Raw genomic sequence first — 14,278 nt, 5'->3', positions numbered from 1 at the left:
TAAATCCTGCCATCCCAAATTCGAAAAAATGAATTCCCGGATCCCAAAAGGGTCAATACCGAAATCCCAAGCCTAAAAACACCCGATCCCACAGTCCCGATACAGCTCCTCCCCCCTCATAGGTGTATTTATCAAGAAAGAATCCTAGGCTTTAAATACTCACAATGTAAACAAATTTCCTAAACGGCCAAAGATAGTATCTTGACATCTTTAAACAAAACAACCCTGTATAAAACAAACAAAATTTGACATGAAAAAAGTACATTTTTATATTTATTTACTTCAAACATTTATCTTTGGTCCATATTTGCATGTATTTCCTTATTGCATGTATTTTTGAGAATTTTTAAAAAGGTCACCCAAAAATCTCTTTGTAGAAATTTACAAATTCCTGTAATTCTGTTTGCATTTTTGCAGAATTGCTTCCCTTAGTAAATGTGGTAGATACTTAGTCAGCGGTAAGTGGTTGAGCTGAGCAGCTCAGTTTATAACTCACTGCCTTGTAACAAAAAGATCCTGGGTTCGAGTTCCAGTGGAGACATAGATGATTTTGTAAGACAAATCATGTTCTACCATGTCTACTGTTCATGCTGTTACACATTTATTTATAAATTATAAAGTTATAGATTTTGACAAGCCATATGTTAATTAGTATGTCTATGCACACATTGGTGAATTATGAAAAAGATGCATGGTTTTTCAATCTACAACAGTGCATAGAGGGTTGAACAACTCTACACAGAATGATCTGTTCACAACTGAAATATGATTGACAAGTACAAATTATTTCCTCAACACTATTTCTTAGAGGTTCCAATGGTTCTTACCGTAATGTCTGCCAACAATGGTGAGATACATGACCAGCCCCAGAACTAGATATATAACAGCCTGCCACCATCCAAACAACATCACATACAGTATATTAAATACCACAGATCTAGGTGCTGAAATCATATCATACATAGATTGTATATCATATTCTTTAATTCTTTCCCAATAAATTTATTATAGATACTAGGATTGCAATTTTGTATTTGCGCTAGACACACGTTTCATCTGAAATTCCTATTCTGACGCCATGAAAAAAAGCAGACATGCCTGAAGATGTCACATAAAAAGAACACATCCTTTTTCCATATCATTTAAAAAAAAAAATATTAGAGAAATAGATCCTACCACCAAATCTCGTGCAATACAGTATTTATCCACTCAAGACAGTGATAGAATCTATATTAAATTTATACTTAAATCAACATTCATATTTCTATTCACAGTTACAAGTACATTTTTTTTTATATAAATATAGGGGCAACACAAATGATCCAACTAGAATTAAAAAATGGTGGTTAAGTAGCCATTTGGCATTTATATCATATAACTGTTAGGAAAGACCATTGAAAAATGGTTACTGAAATACAGACCTTGTTCTAGTTTGATCTTGTTGACATCAGCATAGAGATTCTGTACAGTTTCAGATCTGTTATGTAAAGGCCTCTGAGTAACGTGCCCCTTCCATTTCTTAAATCCAAACTAAAATGTACAATACAAATTACCAAGAATTATAAGATATCTTGTTATCATGGTTATCATGGTACTAAAACATTTGTTTAAAATGGTCATATTTTAAATGCTTTATATGATTACCATTTTTGGACAGCCTTTTTGAAACTCAAAAATTAATATTAGATTTTAGTTATGTTTGTTTGTTTGTTTGTTTGTTTGTTTTAAAATGCTTTAATTTCTAAAATTTTATCCAAAAATTATAAAACTTAATTAATAGTAAGTCATGTAAGTGCAGGTATAAAATCAATGTTTCTTTGATAGGGTAATGTTCCATTGCTACTATCGGTAATTGATTATCAATGTACTACAATTTAGTTGAATGGTTGAACGATGGCTGGTTAAGCATCTAACAGTTAATTCAGGATGAGAACATATCAATATCATATGATTTTAAATGTATGAATATGACCTGTTCTATAACTACAAAAAGTCCAATTTCCAATAAATAAAACTATATAAAGAGTTACAATAAAAAGTATTCGGCGGTTGTTATTGCAGAAATAATACAAGAGTTATCTCATCTTGCGTTTTGCTGAATTGCTGTAAGATGAAAAAAACAAGCATACACTGTAAATATAAGTTTTTAGAAATAAGGGTATGTTTAACATGTCTACTGTTTACAGTTGAAGTGTATGTTGACTTTAAGATATATATTGGATATTTTGGGTCCTATATTGCATTCTCTGTTACATATAACCATTTATCTCAGTTGTGGGTCTCATTGGGGTCTAAGCGTGATGCGGGATTGCCGATTTTTTGAAAGCATGACACGTGAAAGTCAAATTATTGTGTCTTGAAAACGAGAAATGAGGTCTAGCGGGACCTGGGAAATGACAAAAAAATGAGAATTGCTTACGTACATAGTGTAAGTGGGAAACGGGAATCTGACAAAACAGTAAGCCGGATCCGGGATCGGAACTCCCCAATGTCAGAGACCCCCCCTTTTTGGGAAAAAATTTGGTTGCTTATATAGGGAATCATCATAACCATATATGTCCTTTTATTCAAATACTTACTCTATAGTTATTACAGATTTTGGTTTCCTCCACATCCTTTTCTGACAAACTTGATGTGATAGAACTTAGATTTTGTCTCCTTCTGATAATGGAGCTTTCACTTTTATGCCTCCTTAAACCATTGGTGTTGTCTTCTCCATTTGAGTCAATACTTATGAATGCAGACTCAGGCACATCTTGCTCAGAAAATTTCTGTGGTTTGTCAAATAAAGAATCTGACATTTTATATTGTGTAGATTATGGAAAAATGCTGCAAAATAAACAATTTTTTTTTTTAACAGTCATGACAGTTAAATGAGTTTAATACAATATTTAATTTATGAAAGCAGACTACTTTTAAAAAAGTATTATCAGTTTATCTCTGACATCTTTAACTTTTTGTTTGTTTTCAAAAGTTTGTTTTTTAAATATCATATTTGGAAAAGCATCTGTAAGCTGCTGTGAGTAAAGTGAATTTCAAGCACGACATAACACAGACAAACATGTAATTAATGCAAAATATCAGTTCGGGTCACAGTTGACGCTTAATAAACTTTAAGTACATGTACATGGAGTAATTGGAGTTATCAAGTATTAATGGGCATGATTTTAAACTGAAACCAATTTTCCAATGTTATCCTCACAGCATCAGAGAATTTAGATATGTCAAGTCGGGTGTCACAGCAAGTCCAATCAGTTTATACATGTTATACCTTGTACTCTTTTAAAGTATAGACATGATAGAAGGATAATTTTATTTTCTGCTTTGACAAATCAGGAAGGCATCAAAGCAAAAATAAAAATAACCTTTCAGGACATCTTAACCCCCTATTTTACTAAGCAGGTTATGATAGGGTTTAGCAGTTAGCAGTGTACATGATGTAGGTCCCACCAGGACACTAGGCACTATGATATAAAGCGTAAATAAGGTGAATAGATAGCAAGACACAAACCTAAATATCACAACTGTAAATTAATAACAGAGTATTCTTTTCTGACAGAATCTGTACATAATGAAACAGGTACATATTTCATTATTTGTAGACTAAAAAACAGAACATCCTGAATCTTGAACTATGCCTGTGGTTCGCTATGAAATTGAGTGCAGTTTCTATTATATTCAGCAATAGTTAACCAAATTTATTTTCCCCTTATTTTATATTTTCAAACAAAGCTTGTATGATATTCTAAATAGCTTTTAAAAAAGTCACAAGTTTTTCTTTATTTTTTTGCAATAAAGAAGGGACATAACTCTAGTTTAATGTTAAAGTCTGAAACAAGTTCTGGTCTTACATGAAATAAATCCGGATACCCAAGGTTTCTTTTATGCGGAGCTTTTTATTTCTCTCCTTCTATATTCTCCATTTTTAAGGCTTATTGTCTTTTTTTTATATTTCACTGTTTTCTGGGAATAGTTATACATACGTTTCGGTAATACAGTTTATCGACAGGTTGTTGGTATTCATATAGGCACACATTGAGCCCCCTTTCACTGAGCAGACTTGTTTCATTTATACTAGCTGTTATAAATCATAGTTTATGACCAAATTTAGTGAAGACTCGGCTTAATTGCATTTAATTGATCAGTTCCACAACACATACTGTTATTGATTTTAAACTGAAACCAATTTTCCAATGTTATCCTCACAGCATCAGAGAATTTAGATATGTCAAGTCGGGTGTCACAGCAAGTCCAATCAGTTTATACATGTTATACCTTGTACTCTTTTAAAGTATAGACATGATAGAAGGATAATTTTATTTTCTGCTTTGACAAATCAGGAAGGCATCAAAGCAAAAATAAAAATAACCTTTCAGGACATCTTAACCCCCTATTTTACTAAGCAGGTTATGATAGGGTTTAGCAGTTAGCAGTGTACATGATGTAGGTCCCACCAGGACACTAGGCACTATGATATAAAGCGTAAATAAGGTGAATAGATAGCAAGACACAAACCTAAATATCACAACTGTAAATTAATAACAGAGTATTCTTTTCTGACAGAATCTGTACATAATGAAACAGGTACATATTTCATTATTTGTAGACTAAAAAACAGAACATCCTGAATCTTGAACTATGCCTGTGGTTCGCTATGAAATTGAGTGCAGTTTCTATTATATTCAGCAATAGTTAACCAAATTTATTTTCCCCTTATTTTATATTTTCAAACAAAGCTTGTATGATATTCTAAATAGCTTTTAAAAAAGTCACAAGTTTTTCTTTATTTTTTTGCAATAAAGAAGGGACATAACTCTAGTTTAATGTTAAAGTCTGAAACAAGTTCTGGTCTTACATGAAATAAATCCGGATACCCAAGGTTTCTTTTATGCGGAGCTTTTTATTTCTCTCCTTCTATATTCTCCATTTTTAAGGCTTATTGTCTTTTTTTTTTATATTTCACTGTTTTCTGGGAATAGTTATACATACGTTTCGGTAATACAGTTTATCGACAGGTTGTTGGTATTCATATAGGCACACATTGAGCCCCCTTTCACTGAGCAGACTTGTTTCATTTATACTAGCTGTTATAAATCATAGTTTATGACCAAATTTAGTGAAGACTCGGCTTAATTGCATTTAATTGATAAGTTCCACAACACATACTGTTATTGATGATATTTTTTCGTTAAATAATCAAGAATGTTCTAAATATTTTGTTTATATAGATTAGACCGTTGGTTTTCCCGTTTGAATGGTTTTACACTAGTAATTTGGGGGCCCTTTATAGCTTGTTGTTCGGTGTGAGCTAAGGCTCCGTGTTGAAGGCCGTACTTTAACCTATAATGGTTTACTTTTTAAATTGTTATTTGTATGGAGAGTTGTCTCATTGGCACTCACACCACATCTTCCTATATCTATTTTATATTAGACTGTTTTATGTTAGGTATATATGTCTTTACATCCGCTCAAAAGCTCCTTGGAGCTTGTGTTGTATATTTAACTTATGCCGAATCCAATATGTTTTTGTTATCTGATCTGATCCTAACTTTATACTGCCAGTCGAAATTTACCCAAAGGAACTTACGTTATACATCAATTATAAACGGTCAGGATAACTGTCTTTTCCTAGATTTAGGTATTTAAGTTTTACACGGTAAAGTCTACACTAAAATTTACGACAAAAGGAACGATTTTTATGTGACTGTGCGGTATGGGCTTCAGTGGCGGATGCAGGAATTTTCGAAAGGGGGGGTGCTAGCCCAGGGCAAAGGGGGGGGGGGGGTGCAAAGGTGCAAAACATATGTCCCGATTCAAATGCATTGATCGGCCAAAATAAAGGGGGGTGCGCACCCCCGGAACCCCCCCCTGGATCCGCCACTGGGCTTTGCTCATTGTTCAGTGGCGGATCCAGGGGGTGGGGGTGGTTCTGGGGGTTGGAACCCCCTTTCTTTTGGACGATCAATGCACTTTGAATGGGAGCATATAGTTGAACCCCCCTTTAATCTGGGTTGGGAACCCCCCTTTTTAAAATGGCTAGATCCGCCACTGTTGTTGAATGCCGTACGGTGACCTATTGTGAGGCCCCTCATGGGGGGTCCTAGTAATCACATAATCACCATTTTTTTGCCAATATAATCACATAATCATTAAATATTTGCTTATCTTTAGTAATCAAATAATCATAAACTAAAAATACAGTCCTAGGTAATCAAATAATCATGAAATATTTGGCTTAATAATCAAATAATCATTAAAAAAACGGCCAAGTAATCACATAATCAAAAACCCCATGAGGGCCCTCTATTGTCAATATAAAGTCAAACATGTTCAAGAACTTTCAAATTGGTATTAAATCTTTGCTGTTTGTTAAATGAAAACTGGAAACTACGGTAACAATTGATAAGTAGATTATATGGTACTATTTGTTTAATATGTTTTTTTATTTTTATTTTGCTTCCTGTTTTCATTTATATTATATCGCTTACTAAATTATATATGTTGTTGATGCTACAGCATTATTTTATATGCTGATTTGTAATAAACTTATTACAATTATTGCTGTTAATTTCTGCGTCATTTTCTTGCGAAGAACTGTCTCATTGACAATCATACCCAGGGGCGGATCCATCCATTTTCAAAAGGGGTGGTTCCCAACCAAGGATAAAAGGGGGGGGGGGTCCAATCACATGTCCCTATTCGAATGCATTGATTATCCATAAAAGGGATGTTCCAACCCACAGGCCCCCTCCCAGAATCCGTTATCGATACCCTACTTCTTTTTAATTGATATACTATTAACAATGTCCCAGTTCCTATAGGAACCTATAGTAATTTGTAGTTTCGGGCCGGCGGGATTTGGACTTTAAGGGTATCCAATTTTGAAGACTTAAAATTATGGAGGTCATCTTTTTTTTTTTTTTACAATAATTGAGCATTTTGCAAGTGACAATCAGAATATGGTTATAACAGATTCTTGAAAATCTTCTGTTTGTTCGTTGAACACGAAGAATTGCAACAGTAAGGAATAATGGTTTGATGTCTTTATTTTTTAATGCAAGTTCCCCAGGAAAGAAAATAGTATCAGCAATTTACTCGTTTACATAAATGACTTAACCGACTGTATACCATAAACGCAATAGGGTCTTTGCATCGGAACTAAAAACATTTATTTAAAAACCAGTTGTTGGCATGGCACGGTTATGTTCTTCTCATATTTGTTATGATGGTATGATACTAAACCCCTTATGGGAAGGATTGTTCCTGATATTCATATGATGAAGACATAATCTTTCAATCAGTTGAAGTCTGGGGCTGGCATGTCAGTTAACTGCTAGTAGTCTGTTGTTATTTATGTATTATTGTCATTTTGTTTATTTTGATTGATTACATCTTTTAAGGGCCCAGTTGAGGGACGCCTCCGGGTGCGGGAATTTATCGCTGCATTGGAGTCCTTTTGGTGACCTTCTGCTGTTGTCTGTTCTATGGTCGGGTTGTTGTCTCTTTGACACATTCCCCATCTCCATTCTCAATGTTAACCATTTAAGAAAACGACAGGAGATAAACAGGAGATATGGTATGATTGTCACATAGACAACTATCCACTAAAGTTCAAATGATGTAATGTAAGGCAAACGTACGGCCTTCAACAGTGATAAAAACCCATACCGTATATATATATAGTCAGCTATAAAAGGCCCCAGATATGAAACAATTTATTCCAGTGAGAAAAGTTAAAGGCCTAATTTATAACAAAAGAATTTACAAAAAAAAACCCCGCTCCAAAATATACAAATAAATTTATACGTCAGACATAAAACGACGACAACCACTAAACTATAGGCTTCTGTAGTTAATTCTAGCATAGTAGAAGAGTCTTTGGTGTCCTAAATTTCTTGATTTAAAAAAAAATGTGTGGCATTTTTTATTTTATCTTTAAACATGTTAAACTTAAGTTTATTCTGTTAAATTCTCATGATTTTATAAAACTGATAAGCATGTATACACAAAGAGTAACCATAGCTTGTTAAAAGTTTTATCTTTAGGCTGATAAAAAAAAAGATTTTTTTTCACCAAGTAACGGCGATACAATGAAATGCACGGAAAGGGGTTCCTGAGGGAAATTTGTATCTATGATTTTGTGTCACTAGCATTGACTAGGTAGGCAAATTGTACGTAACTATGATTGAAAAGTGTTTCTTTCCTTCAAATTTTCTTCTTTAATTTTGGAATGACAACGTCCCTACAGTATATTGTTGAAGATTTATTTCGTGTCCTATTAACTCCGGCCCAACTTTAGATTCAGAATGAGTTTAAAAAATCGGTATATAGGAACGATATTGTCAATTTCGATTTGGAATCTACATGTTGTTCAGTAAACTCTGAAATGAAGAAAAAATAAGACCTTTCTACAGTGTGAAAGTCTAAAAGTTTGTTAGTGACCTGAGTCCTCTTTTATTTTTATATTGTTTTTGTAAAATAGTACGGAAATTTTTATTTTTGTATCCCCGAAACCGATTTTTATATTTTAATATATATTTTAGGTTATTTCCCTTTGCCGAACGGGAAAAAACTTGTATTTTTTTGTCAGTGACACAGTTTGAAAACAGCAGTGTTTTATTAAAGTAAATTTCATAATTGAAGAAGTAATTATCTGTGTTTTTGATCATCTGATATAAAGGAACTGACAGGAACAAGTGACAATAGCAATGCTCCGCTAATCATGTAAATTGTACTTTCGGTTTCGTTTTAACTTTGGATTTTTAAATTCCAAATATAGAAAACGCTATTCTTTTCATCGTAGCTGGTCAGTGGTGAAAATGGCAGACGCATTTAACAAGTTAATAGGGAACTACGCCCAAAGCTTGGCCTTGATGATTAATGGCCATGAACTATCAAAGCAAGTCAAAGAAATTATTCGGGACAAAATGGTAGAGATGACGAATAAACTCGGTGAAATAAGTCAAGGGGAAGTTGATGTTGTACATACAGGATTGCAATACAGCCATTTTCATATGATCAGACTTTTAGCAAGCGAACATGCAGACGTCAAGTTCTTCCCATGTGTCGAATTTGATCTTGTACTTGTTTATAATAGGTACAAAATATGCGACTGTACCAAAGAGAAACTAGACGAGATGATTAAGTCGTGTGAGTGTTTTGCTTTAATGCTTCCAACAGACCACCCAGGCTATGTCAATTTAAAAATTTCAGATTATGGGAGAAAGATGATTGATAGACCGAACTGTGATGTGGACAAAAATATAGACCCTGATGGGTACCTGCCAAACTACATCTTTAGAGCTAACTGGTTTCCAGAATTTGCTAAATCAACAGAAGAACTGTACAATATGTTGAAGATGAAATACTCTGAACCTTCAGATAATTATGAAAATGACAAAGATAGCATTGGGATATCCCACGATTTTGCACATACCTTTCCATGTCAGGAATGGCCAGTAGCTGCAAAGAATTGGATATCCAGATCAAGACCAACCAATTGGCCATCCGAGGACACTATTCAAGAAATAACTAAAGGTAAGTCTTTTTCAGTGGTGATTGCAACACATATTGGGATTGAGAACTACAATTAACTCAAATGTGCATCTTGATATTTGAATGAAAACATATTTATAAGTGTCCTAGCTTGCACTATTTTTGGGATACGATTGCTTTCAAGCAATCTGTAGACTTATACCGGTGGCTCAGAGCAATTTCCCTCACGTCAATCGTTTTATTCTAAACATTAAGGAACATCTCAGATTCTTATGATTGTCTTGCTTTAAAAGGTAAAAACAAACAAAGGGATTGAACTTACTCAACTTTCCTATAATGTTCTTTCCATAATGTTCATGTTTGATAATTCCCTTGACTTCGATGCGTGTTTTTAACAACACGGAAAATCAGAATTAAGCAGTATTTATATTTAGTGTAGTTATAAATTTAGAAACACGTCAGAGGGAATTCCCAGTTTTGATAAAATGCGAGAGTTCTATGAATACCGATCAATCTATTTCTGTCATATAAGAACCGAAGTGGAGTTTTTCTTATATGTTACCGTTATGAAACTGATATTTGAGATTGTACTTCCATAAAGAAATTGAGAAACATCTAGGTCGTTTAATAAGCATTTAATATATCTTGCCCCAGGGTTTGATTTGGAAATTATGCGCATGCGTATAGTTTTCTTGACTTTAAGGGGTTTTAGATTGAATGGTTGCTCTGGATTCCCCACTCAATTAATTAATTTATAACTCATGGGATCTTTTCTATGTATGTCTGCTATTGAGGGTTATTGTGGTTGCATAATTTTAAATCATATGCATCATTTAGATTAAAATAAATATATTCCACATCGTAGAACACCCCTTCAGGCGAAATGAAGTCTTCCATATTATCGTTTCGAGTTGTCTCCCTTCCGGCAGTAACTTCCGTGAATTCTGAATATAAACACGACGTCGAGTATTAGCTGGTTCTGTCAATAAACTTCGTATTATATTAAAAACGAATGCAATTTAAACCGATAAATGTGTACGGAAAGGAGCCATGATGACTGACCCAAAGGAAATTAAATATTTAAAGAGTTAGGAATGGGGTTCCTCCTAGAATTAACGTATGAAAAAAGGTGATAAGATACGAATTGAAAATTTTATCTATACATCTACATCATACGACGATCCATCAGCACATTGATGACTATACGTCGGCGTATCGCTAACAGACACTTAATAAAATATTATATAACCAATGAGTGAAATAAAATACCTTCTCTGACATCTCTCACTCTGAGTCGGTCAGTGACTGCTGTGGAAAGTAAACTTGGTATTGATAGTACAAAAATAAAACACAATAGACCTAATTACATTGTTCATACACTTTTATCCGGGTTTGGCTATTTTGTAACTATTTTACATGACTGTCTGTTTGTCATTTGAATTAGTTTTGAAAATAATATTATCCAGCTACATGCATACATCTGTCAATGAAACAATGGCAATCGTATCCCTCAGAGCAATCTGCTCTTTGATTGTGTATATATTATGAAAATGAAAATGAACAATAACCAAGTGAGACAACTCTCCACCATCAACCAAATGCACTATTAAGCACGTTAAGAGATGATACCCTGAGTGTGCTTTTATACCTCTTCTTTACTTATGAGCAGGAAGCGTACTGTCATAATTCGGGATTATTTGAAATACATTATAGAAGATACATTTATCTTTAATTTCTACTATTAACCTCTTCAAAATCAATCGAAAAGTCCCTGTCTATATATCATTTACATGTACTTCTTTCAAGTGCAATGTACAAATGATGTATTATCCAAACCAATTCATCAGTGTACCGTACCATTTGTAAGATATATATTACATAAGTACTGCTAACGATGATTAATTCTACAGTTAAAAATACACATACATGATGTGTCTTCAATAACTTTCGTAGTGCAAACAGATCTGTACACTAGTCCCATTTAAAAAAAAAAATCCTGACTTATGTAATAATCTTGAGTTGTCTTGGTCAGTGTAATCATTATCACCAAATATCAAATTAATCATGTTGATAGGGAATATCATTTTCCTCTATCTGAAAAAAAAATCTTCTTTGTTTTTGTTTTTGTTTTTTTTGTTTATTTTAATCTTGTTAGATCAAAGCTTAATGAACTGCACTGAAACTTGTACAGTATACAAACAAAAAATGCCAAAGAAACTTCGCCGAAGTACTCGTTGGCATTAGAACAGGTGACTTTAATTCTATTAAGATTGGAGAAATTTAAATAAATTAGCTATCTGACATTATAGATGTAGTTTTTTAATAATTCTTATATAAAAAAACATAAAACTTACTTTTTAGGTGGATGTGTGCTTGTACCAACAGGATACCCACTTAGTGTAGACAAGGAGAGAGAATGGCGCGTGTCCTTTAATATCCACGAACGCCGTCTTGCAAGGTCTTGGAACAACATCCAGAAAACTTGTTATTGTATGGTACTAATGATGCTTAAAACACACCTGTCGACCAGATCAATTTTGACATCATACCATGTGAAGAATATGATGTTTTGGTTTTGTGAGAAGCAGTTTGGTCCTGACGAGTTTGATGGGGCATCTCTTGGCGATCGAGTTTTACAACTGCTTTACTCCATATTAAAGGCACTAGAAAATGCATACATACCACATTTTTTTATTCCCGAAAATAATCTAATCAGCAACAGTGCTGAATCTGATACGAAAAAAGCATGCGCAGAGCTATCCTTTATTGTTGCAAGACCATTTGAAATTGTCTCAAAGCTTTGCCACAAATTGGACTTTTTTGATGTACGGTATCCGGATACAGGCTTTGACGGAGAAGCAGAAATTCACTACATGCTCATTTTATACGCGACATTTGTACAAAACCTTTACAGAATCGGATTTGAACACTCGAAGAAAACCCCAAGTCTGTCGGGAACTTGTTTCCAACATATTACACAAATGAACAAAAATGGGAGCAAACTATTACATACTACATCGAATGGTTATAATGCTAAGAATATGGTTGATCTTCTGCGACCGATTTGTCAAGGCTTTTGTCAGTCCGGAGATCTGGACAAAGCCCTGTCTTTCTATCTCTTGATGTATAACTTTGAACGCGATTTAGTTTTGAAGGACTACCCTGAAATAACCACCAATATAGCTTGTATATACACTTGCTTGTATGACCTATCGAAAGAAAAAACCGACAAAAAAATATATGAAAAGAAGGCGATGGAGTTTTTTCAAATCGGAACAAAAATCATGGACGATTCGCCAACACTTCATGTTGGTTACGGAAACTTCCTACTAAGCACGAAAACGTCATTCCTCAAGGCTATTGATCATTTCCGCAAATCAATATCAATAGAGAAACCAAGGGAAGAAGACAACTCCTTGATCCAGTTAGACATACCCGGATGTGAAGAATTTAAACCCACCAGGAGTCGCATACCTGGAAGGCTTGCTGCGTACTTTATGCTGGTAACATGCCTGGCAGACATGGGCGAAATTCAAGAAGCTAGGAGAAATGTAAATAAAATGGAAGAGCTTACAAACGAACTAGACTATGAAATAAGACCAAAGGTTTTACAGATGTGTGCAATGGCATACAAAAAAGCGGGACTAGAGGAGAAGGCCTATCTATGCTTAATGGAAGCATTTAAACTTTTTAAGCAATCCAAGAAGTTAGTTGTGGCGGAGAAGAAGAGGAAAGCATTGGCAGATGCAGCTTACCGAAAAAAGGCACTGGAGCTAACGAGATTTGAATGAAAACATTTCTGTATATTGGAGATTTAGAAATGGCATGCAAACGGATTTATTTATAAAATGATGTATTGAAAAGAGAATTGTTTGTTATATATACTCTTTCATTTGCACCAATGTACTTTGTACCAAGCTGTTTTCTTTTATTCAATTATGTTAAAGGGTTCGCAAGTTCATAATCTCTGTACACATTATATATTTTAAACTTGTACACGACGTACACATTATGAATTTTCGTATAAAGATACAGGACAGAAACAAAAATTGCACTAGTTTCGTAAAAAAAAACGAAGCCGTTTTCCGATGTTCTAGTTTAAATGGTACACAAAAAGTACATTTGTTTTTGATTTCTCTCTTTTTTTAGTCAATGTAGGTACTGAAGTATAGCAAATGATAGCAATATACATGTGAAAACTTGTTTCAGTGACTTTTTGAAAGTTATTTATTTACTGTATTTAAACTGTGATATTCTTAGTAGTATTTGTGTATAAATATACATATTTTTCGGTATTTTTTGTTTTTTTTACTTTTTTTCTAATATACAAATTTATAATGTTTCTAGAACAAAATTTTGAAATGTTCCCTCTTTTCCGTATTTTATTGACAAAATGACTAAAGTCTTAATTGTTTTGCAGGGTATCGTCGTCTTGGAATAAAATTAGACATTTAACAGTTACTTTGCCAAATCTGAATTTTATAAATTTTGGGCATACAAGTCTGAAGCAAAATTTTAATTTTTTTTACTTTATTTTTTAAGTATCACTGATAGATAGTCATAACTATTTATGGTTAAGATTTACACACATTACGATGGGATTACGGCTTTTTTACATAATAAACTGGTAATTTTGTTGGATTTTGTTTTATGAAACTTGGACATAATATTAGCTTTAAGACAAAGTTATAGCAATTTATGGACAATTTATAATAAACAAAGCTGTATTTTACTGATATATTAAAAGGCTCCCTTTTTATAGTCAACATTATACTTCGACATT

The 14,278-nt window shown here is 33.6% G+C and overlaps 2 protein-coding genes across 2 annotated transcripts in view; one reads left to right on the top strand and one right to left on the bottom strand.

The window, feature by feature from the left end:
- Positions 1–3,812, bottom strand: part of LOC139485023 (uncharacterized) — a 33,305-nt gene extending 29,493 nt beyond the window's left edge. Inside the window, exons 1-5 of the mRNA XM_071269124.1 lie at positions 3,512–3,812; positions 2,580–2,829; positions 1,422–1,530; positions 828–944; positions 164–225 (exon numbers count right to left, since the gene is read on the bottom strand). Coding sequence (XP_071125225.1) covers positions 164–225; positions 828–944; positions 1,422–1,530; positions 2,580–2,801 — 510 coding nt within the window. The 5' untranslated portion in view covers positions 2,802–2,829; positions 3,512–3,812. The remainder of the gene's footprint in view (positions 1–163; positions 226–827; positions 945–1,421; positions 1,531–2,579; positions 2,830–3,511) is intronic.
- Positions 3,813–8,530: 4,718 nt separating this feature from the next.
- Positions 8,531–14,136, top strand: LOC139485022 (uncharacterized). Its single transcript, XM_071269123.1, has 2 exons — positions 8,531–9,537; positions 11,857–14,136. The coding sequence occupies exons 1-2, from the start codon at positions 8,820–8,822 to the stop codon at positions 13,284–13,286; spliced, it is 2,148 nt and encodes a 715-aa protein (XP_071125224.1). The 5' UTR covers positions 8,531–8,819; the 3' UTR covers positions 13,287–14,136.
- Positions 14,137–14,278: the final 142 nt, after the last annotated feature.

The sequence above is a fragment of the Mytilus edulis genome, chromosome 8, assembly GCF_963676685.1.
Source record: "Mytilus edulis chromosome 8, xbMytEdul2.2, whole genome shotgun sequence".
Classification (NCBI taxonomy): domain Eukaryota; kingdom Metazoa; phylum Mollusca; class Bivalvia; order Mytilida; family Mytilidae; genus Mytilus; species Mytilus edulis.
This window is presented reverse-complemented; position numbering and strand designations above follow the sequence as displayed.